General features: G+C 37.2%; 2 protein-coding genes across 12 annotated transcripts in view; both read right to left on the bottom strand.

The window, feature by feature from the left end:
* Positions 1 to 3,323, bottom strand: part of LOC116848058 (fringe glycosyltransferase) — a 136,085-nt gene extending 132,762 nt beyond the window's left edge. The window contains exons 1-2 of the mRNA XM_032823805.1: positions 1,560 to 3,323; positions 138 to 377 (exon numbers count right to left, since the gene is read on the bottom strand). Coding sequence (XP_032679696.1) covers positions 138 to 377; positions 1,560 to 1,868 — 549 coding nt within the window. The 5' untranslated portion in view covers positions 1,869 to 3,323. The remainder of the gene's footprint in view (positions 1 to 137; positions 378 to 1,559) is intronic.
* Positions 3,324 to 3,492: 169 nt separating this feature from the next.
* Positions 3,493 to 18,453, bottom strand: LOC116848017 (lethal(3)malignant brain tumor-like protein 4). Of its 11 annotated transcripts, XM_032823748.1 has the most exons (17): positions 13,044 to 13,364; positions 12,844 to 12,957; positions 11,061 to 11,262; positions 9,835 to 10,129; positions 9,137 to 9,382; positions 8,392 to 9,023; positions 7,993 to 8,176; positions 7,765 to 7,933; positions 7,290 to 7,461; positions 6,982 to 7,180; positions 6,391 to 6,846; positions 6,122 to 6,311; positions 5,923 to 6,044; positions 5,460 to 5,841; positions 5,310 to 5,369; positions 4,906 to 5,218; positions 3,493 to 4,821 (listed from the first exon to the last, which is right to left on the bottom strand). In XM_032823748.1, the coding sequence occupies exons 3-17, from the start codon at positions 11,259 to 11,261 to the stop codon at positions 4,696 to 4,698; spliced, it is 3,747 nt and encodes a 1,248-aa protein (XP_032679639.1). In that variant the 5' UTR covers position 11,262; positions 12,844 to 12,957; positions 13,044 to 13,364; the 3' UTR covers positions 3,493 to 4,695. The 11 variants fall into 11 exon arrangements, with proteins under 11 accessions (XP_032679639.1, XP_032679648.1, XP_032679631.1 ...); XM_032823757.1 differs by lacking the exons at positions 12,844 to 12,957; positions 13,044 to 13,364 and adding an exon at positions 18,221 to 18,453; XM_032823740.1 differs by lacking the exons at positions 12,844 to 12,957; positions 13,044 to 13,364 and adding an exon at positions 16,760 to 17,011.
* Positions 18,454 to 19,063: the final 610 nt, after the last annotated feature.

The following is a 19,063-nucleotide window of genomic DNA, read 5'->3' on the forward strand; positions in this document are numbered from 1 at the left end:
ATATTTGTAAAACAGTAACCAGAGCTCGGCCAAGGCTGTCAGCAGAAAAACGGCGAAGACGAGGAGGTCTCGATCAATCCGAGATATCGAAATTACACGGATCTACGAGGCATGGCGAGGCACAAAAGGAGACTTACCTGATTCTTGGCGAATTGGAACCACGTGGCGATGATGACCGGCAAGCGCGAATGATGATAGTGCTTGGTGGTCTTCACGCTGATAAACACGTCGTCGAGGTTCGTGGCGTACGGCGCCATGGTCGCCGTCGCCACCGGCGGCGTCACCGGCGGCGATTCCTCGCCGATTATCCTCCTCGACGCAGGTGCTTCCACTATCACGCTTCTGCTCACCTCCGCGACGTTCACCTCGTCAATCCACTGCAACCAAAAAGATACATTAGCAAAAATAAAGCATTAACAGTCAGTTCACGCCAATTATTCGCTACCAACACGTAAATTATCGATTTTCATTGATTCTACAAACGAGATCTTTTTATTGAACCAATTTTCCTCGGATGCAATTAATTACACATTAACGGGATACGGTAATGTCAAGAAGAACTCACATCTTGGTAGAAAGGCGGAAGCCGAGCCAGAACTCGAATTAATGAAAAAGCAGAAACTGCCGATTACTATCTGGCCACCACCGCGACTTCTGACTGACTTCTATCTTTCTGCTTTATCGCTAAATTCTCCCTCACAGTGTCGTAGTGTCGCCAATAACTAGCAGTTAACGGTTAAACAAATCGACATTTTGCTTCTAATTCAATTTCTATTTTTATCAAACATTCATCATATAATTTGTTAGAAGTCGCCGTGTTGAACGTATTGAAAATAGATTGAACTTATAAATAGATTGGATCTATAAATTTTTTGTTTGTGGGTAATATCATTTATGTGATATCGGAAAAGAGAGATTTAGGAAAATATCTAAAGATTAATAGATTGGAAAAGTAGAAACAGTGTGTCATAGAACTATTTTATGGAGGGAGGGGGAGGGACTGAAGACACCGCGACAAATGTTGCTTTTTGACAAGAAACGCAAGTCAACATAAGCATCATTCTGTCTTTGTTCTATATTCTGTGAGTAACAAAGATAGAATGATGTTGTGATGACTTGTGTTTATTGCTGGAAACCCAGTGAAAAATGACTTATTGATCGACGTCGAAAAGACGTTGAAATCATCAAACAGACATCGATTCGACGTCTTTTCGACGTCGATCGATAAGTCATTTCTCACTGGGAAACAACCAAGATCGTTAAATCGTCAAAGAACACACACACACACACACACATATATATATATATATATATATATATATATATATATATATATATATATATTTATTTATTATTGTCGAGGTATCTCGAGTGTAGTCGAATACGACGCCGCGCGATCTCATGATGAGAAACCCGCGAGAATTCCCGAGACAAACATCCGACGACCATCTCGCTCGAGATCGACGATATGACGCGACGGTTAGGCGCGTCGAGCGGAAACGCGCCATAAAATCGCGACGACAACGAGGATAAGATGCGATAAAGATCGCTCTAATTACCTGGCGCTGCGCGACAGCCTGGTAGAGTAAGATCGTGGCGTAGGAAGTGGCGAGTACGAGCACCAACGCCTGCAGACCGCGTCTCCGCGACATCATGCCGGCGGCAGTGGCACCGGACTCCGTGCCGACGACGTTGGCGGTGGTGAGCGACGAGTGAAGGCGCGAGCAGCTAGCGGCAAACTTATTGGGCCACCCTTGATCCACGATCACGAGCTCCGCGCATCTATCGTCCCCGGGGTTCACCTGCGGCCACGCCGACACAGCATCGCTGCCCTCCTTTCGTCTCACAAACGGAAATGCACCGACCATAACACACTAACTTCGTGTCCTTCCCGCGCGGTCACGTGACGTACTGACCGGCGGCGAGCTTCACGTCGCGTCGCACCAAGTACTCTCCACCTTATCTCTCTCTTTCTACCTTCTCTGACGACGAACGAATTCTTAAACGTACTTCTTGATCGTCCTTCGATCGCACTTACTCATGAAATCGCGGCTATGTTAACCAACACGACACGCCATTTCGCACCGGCGAAATACCATATCAACACAGGCCGACAAACGGAGCGACAATACGGAGCTCGACGGTGTCAAGCGACAATACGAAGCGATATACGCGCGCGCACCCCACGATGTTGGTCACGTGTTATAAAGACCCGCGCGAATCAAGCGAGGGACTTTCGAAAAGGGGTGACTCGAGCCGCGCTGCGTTTGGCGCCGGTCTTTCGATTTGCGCGACACGCTTCATTCCGTGATTATCCTGCCGAGGATAATTATCGTATTACAATGATGCTCTTGGTTTCAGTTTCGACGAGTTTATAGATGAGAGAGCCCGATAATCGACTCACTTTAAGTCTCACGGCAAGTTCACATTTGTACGCGATTATGCCAAGTGTTTGACACTGAATCCGAGTTTGTCACACACGACGAACCGTCGTTTCACCAAAATCGAGTTGTCGAGAACTGTCAACGCTTCGAGAGTAACAGATCGCGACAGGGCGATGCACGACGCGAAACACAATTTCGATTCTCGCACACACAGCACAATCACCTCCTGTTACCCGGCGCACGACGGCTAGCCGACTGATCACATGAGCCGTTGCCGTGACTACGCTGTAAACATCACCATAGCAGGCACGTCGCCGGCCGGTCGCTCGAGGAGGGGGAGAACGGAGCGAAAGAGGGGGGCGCCAACAAGCGTGCAGCCCTCCGAGAGAGGGGACAGATCGAGAGGTGCATACACTGGCGTAAATCGCTCTCTTTCAAATTGCAGCACGCGACCGACCGACGACGGAATGCTTTAAAAAAGCATTTCGCCTTGCAAAATATTTTTCAATAAAAATACAAACTTGTCGGACATGTACAACCATCAAATTTTGCTCATCAAATTTATACTCTGCGGACAATTTTCCTACAAATTTGTATGTAGAATTTTCAAACGTGGAAATGTAGTCTACTTCGCAAAATATTCTAAAAATATATATGTAATTATGTTTTAGTTAGAAGGCTTATTGAGAAATACAGCTTAAATTTACATTTGCTAAGTAACCGTATTTAGATGTATAAATGTACAAAAAGAATTTGTTGAATATTTCCAAATCATGATTTTGTACGTTTATAATACATTTAATGTTTCTCGTCTAATTCGTTCAAGCCACTTTAGATGCAGAAATATTGGATTTTGTATTAATCACGTATATATAAATATTGAATTTAATTTTTCAGAATCATGTAAATTATTCCAATTACACGTGCTTTAATATTATTCGCTCTGAATTGGTATATTTTCAATATTGTCAACATTAATTTGCACATTTTCATTATAACAAAATTCTGTATTTGCTAAGTATCCAATGTGTTAATCACATGGAAGGGCATAATAGGAGAGAGAAAAGGATTTATACACAATATCCAATAGAATACAAAACATAATACATATATACATACATACAATATATTTAACAATATTAAACTACAAAATCCATTAAAGATATGTAGGAAATTAAGCGGTAGTTACATCTTATCGACAAAAAAGTTTGGAAATTGAGTTCGCCTATATAAATTGGACGTCAATATTTCTCAGAGTTCCGCGTATAAAAAATATGTATATTCTGATACATAATCATCGATGCCAGTGTGATGCATATGATTCCTGTCATGCCACAAAGAGATTTACTTGTAAAAAGACTCAGCAAAGTTCTATGAAATATTAAATAATCTCGCAATTATCGGCACATCAGTTTAACTTTATAAAGCATCTATGATTAACTTTTAATATGTCCAGATTTCTAAAATCTAAAAACGTATTTTTCATGACGACACGTACGACAAAACTAAATAATCATAAATTGATTAAATGTAGGATACCGCTTGATTCTTCTAGTTCCTCACGGTCCTACAGGATTACCGTCGGTAATACCTTCAGTCGAGCTTCTCGAACAGAAAATTGTCCGCAGATCTCCTCAAAAGATGCATATCGAACATCGATATTTTTGTTTTACTTTTTACAACTCAACACGCAATGTGCGAAATGATGAACATGATATGCTATCACTAATTCCTAATTTCGTAAACATGCGACAGAATTGGGTGAAAAGATTGCTTAAATCGTTTTATTACAATACTTAATAATTAAAATAGTATTTACATTTTGTACATGATTCAATGCACTTGTCTCATATGAAAAAATTACAATATGTAATCATAAGTACTTATAATTACTGCAACTCACATATGTCAAGAATCACTGGAATCAATAGGCCACAGGATATTTGAAATTAAAACACTTTTTCTCTCTTAAAAGCCTTAGTTTGTTTGTAAAATACTATCTTTACCTCTAAAAGTATTATACAAAAAAACCAAGTTTTCTATAAAAGTTTACATTATCAAATATCCTGCAGCAAATATATGAAATTAAATGGATAGGTATATGATTAGCATTCAATTTTTGCAATAATCCTTTCACTGTCGCACCGATCGACGAAATTAAAGAATTTCAAATAAATATTTATTTGGCAAAAATATGTTGCACTTACTTAATAGTACCTTAAATAAATATATATCAAGCGGACTTTATAATGGCAGCTATATACTGCATTATCGTGGACCAATTTCATGCATCTTTCTCACATTGCGTAATTTATGTCGCTCTTTGTCGTAACAGAACTATACTATTATACATCTTAATAGCATGTCCTAGCCGTAGATCCAATAACGTCACCAAATCCTCTTGCGTCAACATCAAAAATGCTTCTCCATCGATATTCTATAATATAACGATAATTAATTAATTAATAATAATAATATTGTTATATCATTTTTACAGCATTATAATAGCGAAAGGACTTACATGCTTTCTGAAGACCGGGGCGATATCCTTACAGTTAGGGACACTTTGTATAAATTTGACGACTTCTTCGTTGGACCATCGTCGCGGGTTCGTATTTTGCTTAGCTACTATTCTATTTAAGGCATTACTATGTTTCGCCCATACATGCGGTGCCTCTGGTAGCGGATTGTATCCCGGGTTATATACAGACTGATATAGCTCTGTGCGCAGTTGTTTATCTGGCATTCCTGTAGCATACGGGGCAGGATGCCACGACAAATCGCTGTATGTGGAATTTGTAACTGAATATAATTGCTCTCCCGAAACATGACGTCTACAAATAAAACACACATTTTAACAACGGACTGTAATTGTATTATATATAGATCTTAGTGAATTTGAGAGAAAATATCGAAGCAACAAACCTTTTCTTTCGCTTCCTTGGAACTTCATCTTCATCAGTTTGTCCATTAGATTTGCAAGATCTGCGAAATAAAAAGGTCATATTGGTAAATATACATATGTAATGATGCTACAATCATAGTTACAGTTTTATGTTGTTAATGTCAACATACTTCTCCGAATTTTCTGATCTATTTTCACTTTTATCATTTTTGTCAGATGAGTCGCCATCTTCCTGCTTCATCTCTTTTTCTATCATCAATATCCTGTCGTCCGAAAATAAAAGTTTATCCAACTTTTCGGGTTTCTCCATCTTTATTTTGTCACTCTTTTCTAGTCTTGATTTATCTAGCATGTCATCCTCGAAATCACAGGTGTCATGCTTCGTGAAATTAAGTCTATCGGACATTTGCCTCTGTTTATGTAGATTTTGAGGTGAATACGGACAACCAGACGCAGAGTTATGCGTTGCGAATTTCGGCCCCTTTACGTGTCCTATGCCTCGACAACCATATGTACCGCATTCCGGACGATCGTTCAAATTATCTGGCGGTACTTAATAGTAAAATATATTAATAACATGGATGCATCATAAAATGTTTTGCAGTGCATATATAAAGTGAAATAGTAACTTACTTAGTGGCGGTTCTAGTGGATGACCCGTCTTCGCACACCAACCCACAGGATGAATATCGGTTGAGTCGTCGTCGACCCAATAAGCGTGACTTTCGGGCCAACCGTCGAATCGTATCTTCAACCTGTAAAAAATATATTTTATAGAACAAAAATAGAATGTGAGAGAAAGAGAGAGAAAACAAAATAAATTTATACAAACAAGTGATCTTTAACATCTTCGATCGTTGCCACTCTGATTAACTGTGGTACCCGTTTATCGACCGCTTCCAGTTTCATGCCACGTCTGAAACCACATGGTGGACGCTGTTTGAATGCCCTAGCAGGTGCCGCTATCGTTCGCGTCTCCTTTAGATATGCATCCCAAGTAAAGGATTTCGGATCCTTGTAATCTAATTGGACATATCACGATTACATACACGAAGAAATAAAAAGATGAAAATATATAGTTAATTAATTTAAGATTCTTACTATTCGGTGGTGTCAGGCTGTGACCATTGTGATGACACCATCCTACAGGATGAATATAAGGCGAGCTTGCGTCAGCCCAATAGTCATAGACCTCATCCCAAGAATCGAAATGTACTAATATTCGAGAGTCCATTAAACCAGCTATACTAGCGACGCAAACTAACGACGAATGTTTTCTATCTACCGCCTCCAGCTTCATGCCAACTCGGAAGCCCGTAGTGAAGACAGCTTGCAACGCGCTTTTATTCGGAAATATGTTCTTAGCTGCCGCGGTCGCCTTACAAACTTTTAGATAGGCGTTCCAGTTAAAGTTGCTAGGAACGTAACCCTTTGGCGGGTCCAATCGATGATTGTTTTTTTCGGACCAGCCAGCAGGAAATATGTCCATACTATCAGCATTCACCCAGAAATCGTAGTTTTCTGGATAACCGTCGAAATGTAGACGCATACGATAACCTAGTATTAATAATAAATAACACGGGATCTTGTAATGAATATACGCATTATAAAATAAATAAGTAAATAAAACTAATTATAAACATGCGTTGGGCAGGATATATGTATATACATATATTATGTTCGATAACTTACCCACAACTTCGACAATCGTCAGAACACAGTATCGAGAAGGACGTTCCGGATCTATTCCTTCTAATTTCATTCCTATTCTGAATTGATTTTTGCTATACGGGAAGGGATCCTTGAATAATTTAACAGGCGCTGCTTTTGCCTTACAATAATCAAGGTACTTTGGCCATGAAAAACCGAGCTTTCCTTTTAGCCAAGGATACTATACATAACACAAGATGTAAATTAAAATTAATTAGTTTCACTTAATTTAATATAGCGCGCATTAATAAAACATTAAATTTTCCATTTTATCTATACGTAAGTTCTACCTTGGACTCGGACGAGTCTCCTCCTTGGCTCTCATCGTCCATTCCTGCTATTGCATTCTCCTCATCCGTCTCAATCTTGTCATGCATCTTCTCATCAAACTTTTCATCTGTATCCTTTACCCATTGCTGCTCTTGTAATAACCTCTTGCGTTTTTTCTTTGTGCGTAAGTCCCTATATAAATATTTATATGAAAATTATCTTTTACAACTTCTTAATTGTTATATTTGTATCTTAAATAGGGAAGGGTTAATGTCCATTTATTGTTTTTACAATTATAAAAATCTTACAATGTGTAATACCTTAATATAACTATTTTATTCATATTAATAGAATAATATTTCAAAGAGCAAAATTTATGGTTAAAGCTTAGTGAATTTTTATATTTTAAAATATTTATATATTAGTCGCGTTTTTATTTCAATGTAGAAATATATTATTAAAAATTCAATTAAAAATGTTATACACAATACGTACTTTAGATCCTTGTCCTTTCTCCCAGGATGTTTTTTAGACTCTATCAGTTCTGTGCAAGAAGGACCACATGATATTGGACTTTCAAACTCAGCAGCTAATCCATAGCATCCGCAACCTTCGCAATGATACATCGTATCCACAGACAGCGATCTGGATTTTTTATCATCAGCTAAAAATATAAATAAGTTTTATTATAGTAACACATAAATACATTCGTCTATATATTACCATCACATATTTTTTGGAATTTACGTTTCTTCTCCACGCTAGCATTGTTAATTGTGGCAGGACTGGACTTTGAAGAATTTTGCGTTAAGCACACGTTTTCTTTGTCACCAATACCATCCTTATTCTGTTTACTGCCTTCATCTTCATCTACTACTTCCATGAAGCCAAACTCATTCATACGAAACTAAAAAACAAACAAGTTATTCATATACACACATATATATATATATATATATATATATATATATATATATATATATATACACACATATAAGAAATAAGAATTTTTAAATAATGTTACAGGACTGTGATATTTAATTCTAATGAATAGCTAGCTTTTCATTTTTTTTTCTTTATATACGTTAAAGTATATTTTTACAGATACCGCTATATGTTCACCTGTAAATTACTTCCTGGTAAAGTACCAACTCCGTCTTTCCAATCTAAAACTTTGGTCGCATCAAAATTCGAGTCGTTCTGTTGCGAAATGTTCAAGTGTTCCTTCGTCTCATCATGATTATTACTTTTTGTTTCACATTTATTGTCCGATACTGGTTCGATGCTACAACCGCTACAACTTGTTGGTGTCTTAATAATTTCTATTTTCACATCATCATCTATATTTGTGTTGAGTTTCGAGATCTTTTCCTCGCCGGGAATAACTTTGATCAATGTAATGTCGTCATCGTTGTGAACTTTCTTATCTTTATCTTCGGATTCTGGGCTACTCAATGCATAATTAACATCAACCAAACTATCTTGAGGAGATTTTGGGAGACTTTGCTTCTTCATTCGTTTCTCGCTAGAACCCCGTAATATATTACTAATAGTCTTTTTTCGCTTTTCTGGCAGGTTATTGTCTTCCTTCTTTGGAATAGGCGTAATAACTGCAGAGTCTGGATTTTCAGTAATTTTAATACTATCTATGGAATTAGAGCTGCCCTTATTTGCACTTAGTAAACTCATTTTCGCTATAGGATGCAATGGTGGCGGCAACGAAGTTGAATTTGATGTTTTTGATTCACGTAACACTAAAATACAAAAAATTATAAAAATTATATTTTATTTTAGCATAGCATGATTTTAATTAATATCTACTCAACAGCTTAATATATACTTTCTCAACAGCTTATTTTCAGCGTACCTGTTATGGTTCCTTTGTTTTCCGAATTAAATGAAGCAGTGGCAGCATTAATCTTCAAATTAAACATACTGGGTTTTGCAGTTCCACTTTGCTGAGGAATGGTTACTGGCAATAATAAGTTTGCCATATGCTTGGAAGACTGACTCTGAGAACCACTTGTGGTACTCGTGGACGTCTGAGATAGTTGAGATATTACTGGAGCAATTACTAATTTTGGCTTAGTAATTTGAGTTGTTGTTAAAGCTCCTGTTAGAATAAAATATCAAATAAATAAATAAACAATATTACAAAAAGTATTGTTATTAGAAAATTATAAGTTTTCATGAAGAAATCACTGATATCTTAATTTTTTATCAAAATTACTTTATCAATTTAAATAGAACAAAAAATATGTTAATATTTAATATTTAATATTTAATATTTTAATATTTAATATTTAATTTACTATTTATATTAGACAAATAAAAACTATATAAAGTTATAAATATTTTTTTTATAAAATTAGTAAATTATTATTTTTATATTATTTTTTCAACAATATTTTTTATCTCAGTGCTGCACGAGTATATTATGTAACATATATCAATATATAATTTTTCATATTTTTAATGTTTTATCACCTTATATTATATAAATTAAAAATTATAAAAACATTGACTCATCTGATCTTATTTATAAAATACAGAAATTCTCATTACCTGCAGGTATAACAACAGATTCCCGAGATTTGTTAGGTTTAATAAGAGTCCCCAAATATGCAAAAGTATGTTTTCCTGTTTGTGCATTTGATTGATTTCCTTGATTTGTATTCAGAGGCACAATCTGTGCAGTAGATGTTGTTGATTTTCTAAGTAATATATGTTTCTGAGCTTGTGGTGTTGTCGTAGAGCTGACACTATTCATTGGCCGATGAATTACAATATGCTGTTTACTTTGAGATGTTGTAACTTGACCTGGACTTTGTATAAACACCTTATTTTGCCCAGTAACAATCTGAAATAAAAGTACATTTACTGTTTAAGACCAATATAATAAAACAAAAAAAAATCCTAACTTTCTTTAAGACACCTTTCATTCAGAAAGAGCAAAATTGGTGATGAATATGCCAACTTTTATATAATCTTTATTTTAACTGTGCAAATATCACTAAATTAACTAGAACACACTTTGTAACCACGTGTGTATGTATATCTATATGTGTATATGTCAATATATCTAGTATGATAAAATAGTCTACCAAAAGTCTACAAAAAATACTAAAGTCCAATTAGTTCTAAATATTTAAATTTACACACATACTTTTCACAAAAAACTGATCAAATTTCTACATATTTTTATTCAAGTCTCACTATATGTAATGTCTGTTGACCAAATCTATATTTACTATAAAGAGATGCACCACTCACTGCCACCTACACATGGAATCTAATAAGACTCCATCCAAGCATTATATATATATATATATATATGTGTGTGTGTGTGTGTGTGTGTATATATATACATACACTCATACACACACACATGTATATATATATATATATATATATATATATATATATATATATAGAATATATATATATATATATATATGTATACTGAATATGAACTGTATTTAGTTGTCACATTTTACTTTAGTAGTATATATACGTATAACATAATATAATTCACTAAAAAACATGTTTTCAATTCAAAATTATTATGAATTCTTTAATTATACTCTTTATTCTTCTTTGTAATATTCAAGTTCTTATATAAGAGATATAAGCAACAAATGTATGCAATCAAAAATATTGATAGTAGCAATCTATTTAGAAAGATTCTAAACTTGTACACACAACATAAGTAACAAAAAGCCTATTGTATTGCACAAAATTAAAAACATGGCATTGTGCAAATGACCCAAGTGAAGGCTTATAAAAGTTACCTGATTGTTTACCGGATTAATAATGGCAGCAAGTTGTGTACTAGGTGATACAAGAGTTTGATTTGCATTTGTCGTTTGGCTGGAACGTAATTTACTTTGCTGAATATATAGCAGAGGCACTACAGGTGTTGTTGAGTCATCCATCTGCGTCTCAGCGCTACTATTCTCATCTACATCATCTACTACTATTTCTTCTTCCATTCTGTTAACAAATAGGCCAGTATGTTACCCAAAACAATCATGACCCTTTGTTATGACAGGAAAAACGTTCCCTCAAATATTTATAATTCAAACAGAAAATCCAAAAGTAAAAAAGTTTGAAATAGATATCTTCTCCAAATGAACAATTCATAAATTATCATAAGTCAATGTTAAAACTCAATTCACTAATTCCTTCTCAAATATAAAAACTCAATAAATTATAAAAAAATGTATATTCTTCTGTGTAAAATATAGCAAATAATTAAACGAACACGTTAATTCAGATAGAGTTTTATCTTATCATAAAATAAATCGAAACGTGATATTCCATTTTCGTGACATAGTCTAACGTGATTCATTAATTGAAAACGAAGTATAAATGTATAGTATGACGAACCTAGTAGACATATTGCTTGGTTTTCTTAGTAAATCACGTATCTACTAGTTACATAATTTGCACGGAATTGAAATTCTCAGTTCGCAAAGAATACAAGCCGCTCGTGGCAACGGAATCGTCGTGCGAACTCGCGCACTGGAACGGCCAACGCACTCGTCGAGAACACTCAGAAAGTGCGATTTGAATGGCGCGCCGAAATTATTTTCGCCGAGACACAGCAGTCACGTTCAACACTTTTCAACGCTTTGAAAATCCACTGTGCCCACTTGGATTGCACGTTACATGCGTTCTATGCGATCAGGCGCGTAACTGTACGCGAAAGACAGCGGTCGCCGTGATCGGTAACTCGTCGTTGAAATACTTTTGCGAATCGTTGTCGCACATCGTATGCAAGCACCACTCACAGACGAAGGAAGCAACGTACGTATACACACACGACACTTTTCACCGGAATAACGCCCGCGCGGCTTGTTCCCCCGCGTGATCTTTATCGCCCGCGTTAGCCACCGTTCTCGCCCGTGAATTTACCATCCAACAAACGCGAATGAAACCACCGTGGAGCCTGGACACCTTTAACAAAAATCTTCACGTATCTTTTGAGCGTTCGAGCCTAGACTTTGCGTACGGCTACAGCTACGACCCTATAGGCCAGAAACGCAGTGGCGACGGCGCGGCAACCCGCACGCTATTGGCTACTGCGCGTCGCACAGTGGACGGATGCAGCCCAGCTGGCCAATGGGGAGCGCGCGAACGCCTCTACATACCTAATTCCGTTCGTACCTACGTTACGCGTCGTCGCGAGATTTTTCAAGAGGAATAAAATTCTCGTTGCTCACGTTCCGCCGAATCGTCCCGCGGTCGCTGGTCGCGCGTATCGTCGTGATCAACTCGCCGTCTTAGAGAAACACGTGGATACTTGTCCCCGGGACCGAGCATGGATCCACCTCCCGCGCAAACGTCTCCGTGAAAAAAGGAAGCATCACGACTACATTTTGCAAACGCCAACGGCACTACACAACGCCTTTTCGTGCCACCAGCCGTTGATGATCGATCGAGACACGATCGATCGGCTACGCGAGCATCGAATTGCGATTAATCAGCAGATCGGTCGATCGATGCAATTTCAGACTGTTCGGACGGCACGAATCGCTCCCTTCTCCCCTCACCTTTGCCATTCTTTCGCACCTTTTAGGGCTCTCTTTCTGCACTCTCCTACACTATCTGCCCTTGAAACGAAACAAGTATATGCTCGACATCTTACTACGGGAAGAAAGCTAGGTGCGTATGTGTAAAGTGCAGCTGAAAAAAAATTAATCTTATGCTCGTTTACGACTATGGGTGGGCAATAATGGTGTATAGTGCACATGTTACGGCAACTACAATACCGATGAGAGAAAATTCACTGAAAATTACGAATCGCGAGTTTCATCCGCACTGTTACTACAGGCCTACTCCTGCTAACTACATCTCTTTTCACTCTCGTCTCTTTCCCGAGAAAACTACGAGTGGATATTACGTATGGATGTTATATTTATTGGTAACTTTAGTTTGTAACGAGATCAGAGCCGTAGTAAGATACTGACGAACTGGGTAGCTGTCAGGGACGCGGTCTATAAAGAGGGCGCAAAACATAATCGGGAAAACATTGATTGCGTACGGCAAAACGAAATGGTAGTGTGCGATTGGACATGCACTTCGAACGGTTCGGACACCTCGCGAGGCGTTCTTATGTTGGTATCACATTTGCTGAATAGTGATCAGCAGTCAACACATTTGAACACATTACGCTCGATACACCGAGCATTTTCAGTTCGCTAAAAAAACATGGCGACGTTTGAGCAAACGTGTTGCAGCGCTACAGACCTCCCAGTACCGTTCGGTGTAAAATCATTAAATAAAAAAAAGGTAGAAAACAGGTGCATCTCGCCAAGCACAACCGTTGCCAAGTTAGTCACTGTAGATTACTGAACTGTTGCTGTTTCTACATTGGCCGCATTCTTTGTTGTATCAAAGTATTAAAAGAACGTCGAGTGAAATAATATAATAATAATATGTTTGCGTTATACTGGATATTTCTATTGTGCGTCGAGTCACACGTTAACTGAGCACTGCAGTTATCTCGAGTGGTACTCTCTGATAATTCAATTTATCAATGGATATTGTTAATAAAGAATACAGTAATAGGTAATATGTATTAAAATATTAGAAGTAGAATAGTCAAGGACGTCGCGGGTTTGTTACAACTCTGAGCGAAATGTTTACAGTAACAGCGATTCGACGTGATTTTCTACATTTCGGACAACTCGGCAGCTACAGAGTTACGACAGTTTGTTACTTTCGAATCTGTTCGTGAACGCTCGTAAACGCGACGACGTGAACGCGATCGATACACGCTGGAAGGCACGCTCGCGCTTTTCAGCGCGAACCTTAAACGCGATTCAAGTGTGTTGCCGAGTGTCGAATCGACTACGTCATTATTGTTTACGATCGAGTCCGTTTACGAGCTAAAAATGCATTTTAACGAGCAATCGCGCGAATGCATTGTTACTAATGCAAATATACCGACAAGTTCAGGGTTTCTCAATTATGAATAAAATTCTCAAATATGTTACATAGCCCAATAGAAGCGAGGGGGGAGGGAGCAGGGCATGCGCGGGCGCGTCATATGTTGATTGGTCGGCTAAACAATACATCGATATAATCCGGAAGATGCTTCCCCGCCTTGATACTCGTGAAAAAATACGCATACAAATATATTGGCATTATGATTACGCATTGTTCTCGCGATGTCGGAGACGCATAAGTGTTGGGTAAACGCGAACGGTACTATATACATGACGCATCGATCGTTTTTCCATTGCAAAATGCATTCTCGCAAAAATATATGACACCGCCCATATAGCAGAGGTGTCCAAAATATATCACAGGGATATCCTAAAGATATATTTGGGATATGCGATATCTTCAAGATATCCTTATGATATATTTGGGACGTTCCTGCTGTGTGGGCGTAAACACGTACACACACACACACACACACATATATATATATATATATATATATATATATATATATATTAGGCATCGTAAATTATAGATTCAAAATTGCAAAATTAATGCTGCATTATAACCTAATGTTCAGATACTTATGTCGATAATGCAGATCAATCATGCCACAGCTGTCTGTTAGATGGCAACACCGATGTCATTCATAACACTCAAATTCCTGTTCTCGCCAGTTCCTTGTTTTTGTCAACTCTATGTGTAAAGGTCCTTACAGAATGTCAGATAAGAGGCAATAGAAACAGGGAATAAGAATTCAGATTGGTCAATTATTTCTGTTCCCTTTTCCTATTGGTTAATGCCTATTCCTATTACCTGTAGCACAGCATTGTGCAAGAACTCTAAAAATACACATTTTGTAATTCATATTCTTTTATCCTTCGTATCCCAAATTTATGGTCCAAAAATTATGAGAGAATAGTACAGAAAATTTTACTTACAAATATAATAGCAAATTAAAAAAGTCTGGATTTTCTCGTACAGTACATGTCTAAAATTTATATTTAAATCTTGAAAGATGTATAAAGTAAGATATCTTTAAACATCTTTTTAAACGTCTTTAAGGCTTCTATTAGACATTTAAAGCATGCTAGTACACTTGAGTGAATATAATGCATTGTTGATTCATAGTAATGAAAAAGTTGAGAAACTTGACCTATGAGGTCAGATTCACGAAATGATTACTATGAGGATGGTTTAAAGAGCCATCTTGTACGTCGATCAATTCAAAAACACAAAATGGCAGGAGCAAGACATATCGATGTTCCGTGATATAAATCTGCCAACGATAAGAAATATTTGCATAATTAATGACCACAATACATTTCCATCTCGAGAGTTACTACCGTTTTCTTCTAACCATCGCTATATCCTATCTCTATTTTTAGTACGGTGTCCCGAATACGAAACGCGACTTTGGGTCTCATTGATCAATCCTGCGGAATCCGTTTTCGCGCGAAGAACTAATTAGTGTGTCAGATACATGTCCTGTACGAACAGCCCCGTTCGATATTTAGCAAAACCGAGACGCGCTTTCCTAATAAAGTGTAGTGGCAGGGTGAGCAATGTACATTCACAAAATTTCGACTCACGTATCGTGTGATGCCTGACAATATACTTTCTCGAAACGGGAATGAGCATAACGCGAGCAAAACGTCATCTCTCTCGTTGTAACCTCCTTCTATTTAACGTTGCTATGCAGCCTAACCTCCAAGTCGCGGATGCAAGTCCAAGTGCATATTATTTTATGAGAGTGTGAGGAAACCCGTACTCTCCTTGTGGAAATATCGATATTCGACGCGAGCCAAGAAACAACACCGCGCACGTGACACCACGTCACATAAAGAATCGGTTAACACGATCAAATCGTCAATGACGGTCGATTCGACCGCCGACTCGAAGAATTTGGAATAATAAATTGTTTTTATCTCGGCAATATATATACGCCGCTATATGACAAGCTAAGAAACGATTTATACGTACGCGATCGATTTGTCGCTCTGTGTTTAGCCATAGTTTTCCCTAAGCTTTATTTCTCTTAAATTTTTCTACGTCCATTTCCTTCACGTTTCGTATTTCGTTTATACTATCTTGTATTTGAAAGAGTAATATTGTTTACCTAATGTGTCCCTAAGGAAAGTATGATATGCATCTCTAAAATGATTCAATGTGTGTATGTGTGAGTAAAAGTCATAGAATTACTAAGAGCCTTTCACATGTGTGTGATAACATATTCATGTCATAGTACATTCAGAGATTCATAAACTTACAAAATTTCGTAAAATGATTTTATGCGAATGGCGTGCGAACTGGCGAGTGATTGACATACATGATCTGTTGAATAACACGTATACAGTCGCGAGTACAATTTGACGAGGTGAATTTAGTCGAATATGAAAACGAAAAACTTGTTGCAATACGTGAAACGTTGAGCTATCATCGAGATCGTATTGTGTTTACTGCAAGTGCTGCACAATTTCACAGTGTATCATGTGAAAATGCAATAATTGCGAACCGCATCGTCGTGTTATATACTTACTAGGAAAACAGCGGAACGTCGGTGCTTGAAGCGATGTTTTCAGCAGCCTCCTCGTGCAACCGGTAGCTGCTGCCGGCCGCAAGAGGCACACGAAAATTGGTGACACCCGGTGAATACGTACACACGACTTTGCACGCCGACGTTAGTTTACATACCAAGGAAATATAGCGAATACACAACTCTGCTTTCAAAGTTAGCAGCCACCACCATTATACGACGAGAGAAAGACTGACTTCACGTATAATTGTATCATTTGTACTCAATCTACTCTCTCTCTTTCTCTCTGCAGTGTCCGAGTATATATTCGTTTCGTTTCTAGTGTAAGAAGTGCAGAATGCGCGGTTCACATGCGTATTGGCACCTCTCACACACACATCCAACGTGAACGCATCGTTACATTCTTCCTACGCATGCGTCGAGAAAGCGCTGAACTGAACCGTGTATGGAACTCTTCGAAATGGATTCCAATCAGAATTATTCCGTTATTAACCAGATTTCTATTGTTTTTTCTAGATAAAACGTAATTATCCCGATTAGAACTGCGCGATTTCGCAATACGTGCCCAGCAGAATTGTATATTGTTATGTTCCTCTTTCTAAAGTGTGTTCATTTTTTAACTGCACTATGTTGTACTTTTCTGTACTTAAGACAAGATACACGTATGTCTGATATAATTATTCTCGATCATACTTAGATACGACACAAGTACGATCGCCTCACTTATGAAAGAGCAATCTAGGTCCTTGGTGTATTGGAAATCGTAAGATATAACATGTGGACGCTGCACCTACACTACACGCATGCTCAAAGATATCCTCAGAAGTCTTACTTTTCTTTAACGTCTTTTGGATGCCTTTGAGAAACGTGTATTGTATGGGTGCATGTATTAAAAATTGTACAATTTCCAATGTACTAAAATAATGTTCGGCTTTATTAATATCGATTAAATTTTAATCTGAGTTTAAACAGTTTTCAAACAAAGATGTTCAAATGAAATTTTCAGACAAAGATAATTCAAGTCAAGTTAAGATTTATTTCACCATGATGAAATCAGACATTAAATTACGTTTTTACAGTAAGTAAGTAAGGTGATCGTATTGTGTCATATTTAAATATGACCGAAAATAATTATTACGAATAAATATTACGAATAACCTAGATAGAACAAACAGTCAAGATAATATCAATCTGACATCATTTTGACCAAATATTGATCAAATTTATGTTATTTTTTGGTGAAGATAACGTGAAATCGACATTATCTTGACTATTTATTCTACTTGGGTATACGTATCTTGCTTCAAATACAGCAAAAAACAATTAAAAAATGAACATATTGTAGGGAAAAACATTAAAATATATTTCCCGTGTTATGGAATTATCACGTTTTCATATATTAATACGTCAACCTTTCCATTTCTAATATAAAATCTTATTTATAGTTTATACTACTTTACTTACCGCTAAAAAATTGATCCTTATCTGACTGCTTTTCTACTGAAGGCAAAGATTTATTCTTCAATCTATGTAGTCCAACGGTCCAACTTGCTTTTGTAAAAATTGGATCCTGCTTTGCAATAGCATCTACAACTGATCCCGGATGTGATCAAATTATAAGTAGCTGATATTATTTAATATCTGATCTAATTTTCTGATCTAATATCTGATCTTAGTCTGATTTTAGTAGCTGATCTATTTAGTTTGGTCACATCCGAGACTCAACACAGATAGCGTTAGTAGAGTTCCTCTAATAAAAGTTACAGCTCCTGCCCACAGGACGCGGAATCGCTGTTGCGCAACAAGAACCAACGCGGGCTGCGTTCCGAAATTCACTGCCAGTACTGAAATTTTATAATATGCGTAACATGAACTATAGATTTTCAGTACTGGCAGTGCATTTCGGAACGCAGCCGCGATAGCCAATAAACTTCTAACTCTTATGGAAAAGCGGCACGTTAATTAACTACCGTGTCCCGCGACAAACATTGCCGCGTCTTGTAGGCAAAAGCTATTAAGGCCGGTATTCATAGTCGAATCTTATTTTAAGACCGTCTTAAGTAATGTCTTAAGATGCGAATACAGCTCTGTGATTGGTTCATGACATCTTAAAACTTAAGATGAACTTAAATATAAGATCGGACTATGAATACTGACCTAAGATATCGTTCATTATTTGTAAATGTAGATGTTGCCTAATGTAGATAAGATTCATTTGACGCTATAATTGCTTCTAAGAGTGGTATAAACCAATCACAATCGTTCTTAATGCGCTTCAAAGTATTTGTAGTATCAAATGAATCTTAA

The sequence above is a fragment of the Odontomachus brunneus genome, unplaced genomic scaffold (assembly GCF_010583005.1).
Source record: "Odontomachus brunneus isolate Ranch 3 - 2012 unplaced genomic scaffold, Obru_v1 Obru_scaffold_005, whole genome shotgun sequence".
Lineage (NCBI taxonomy): Eukaryota > Metazoa > Arthropoda > Insecta > Hymenoptera > Formicidae > Odontomachus > Odontomachus brunneus.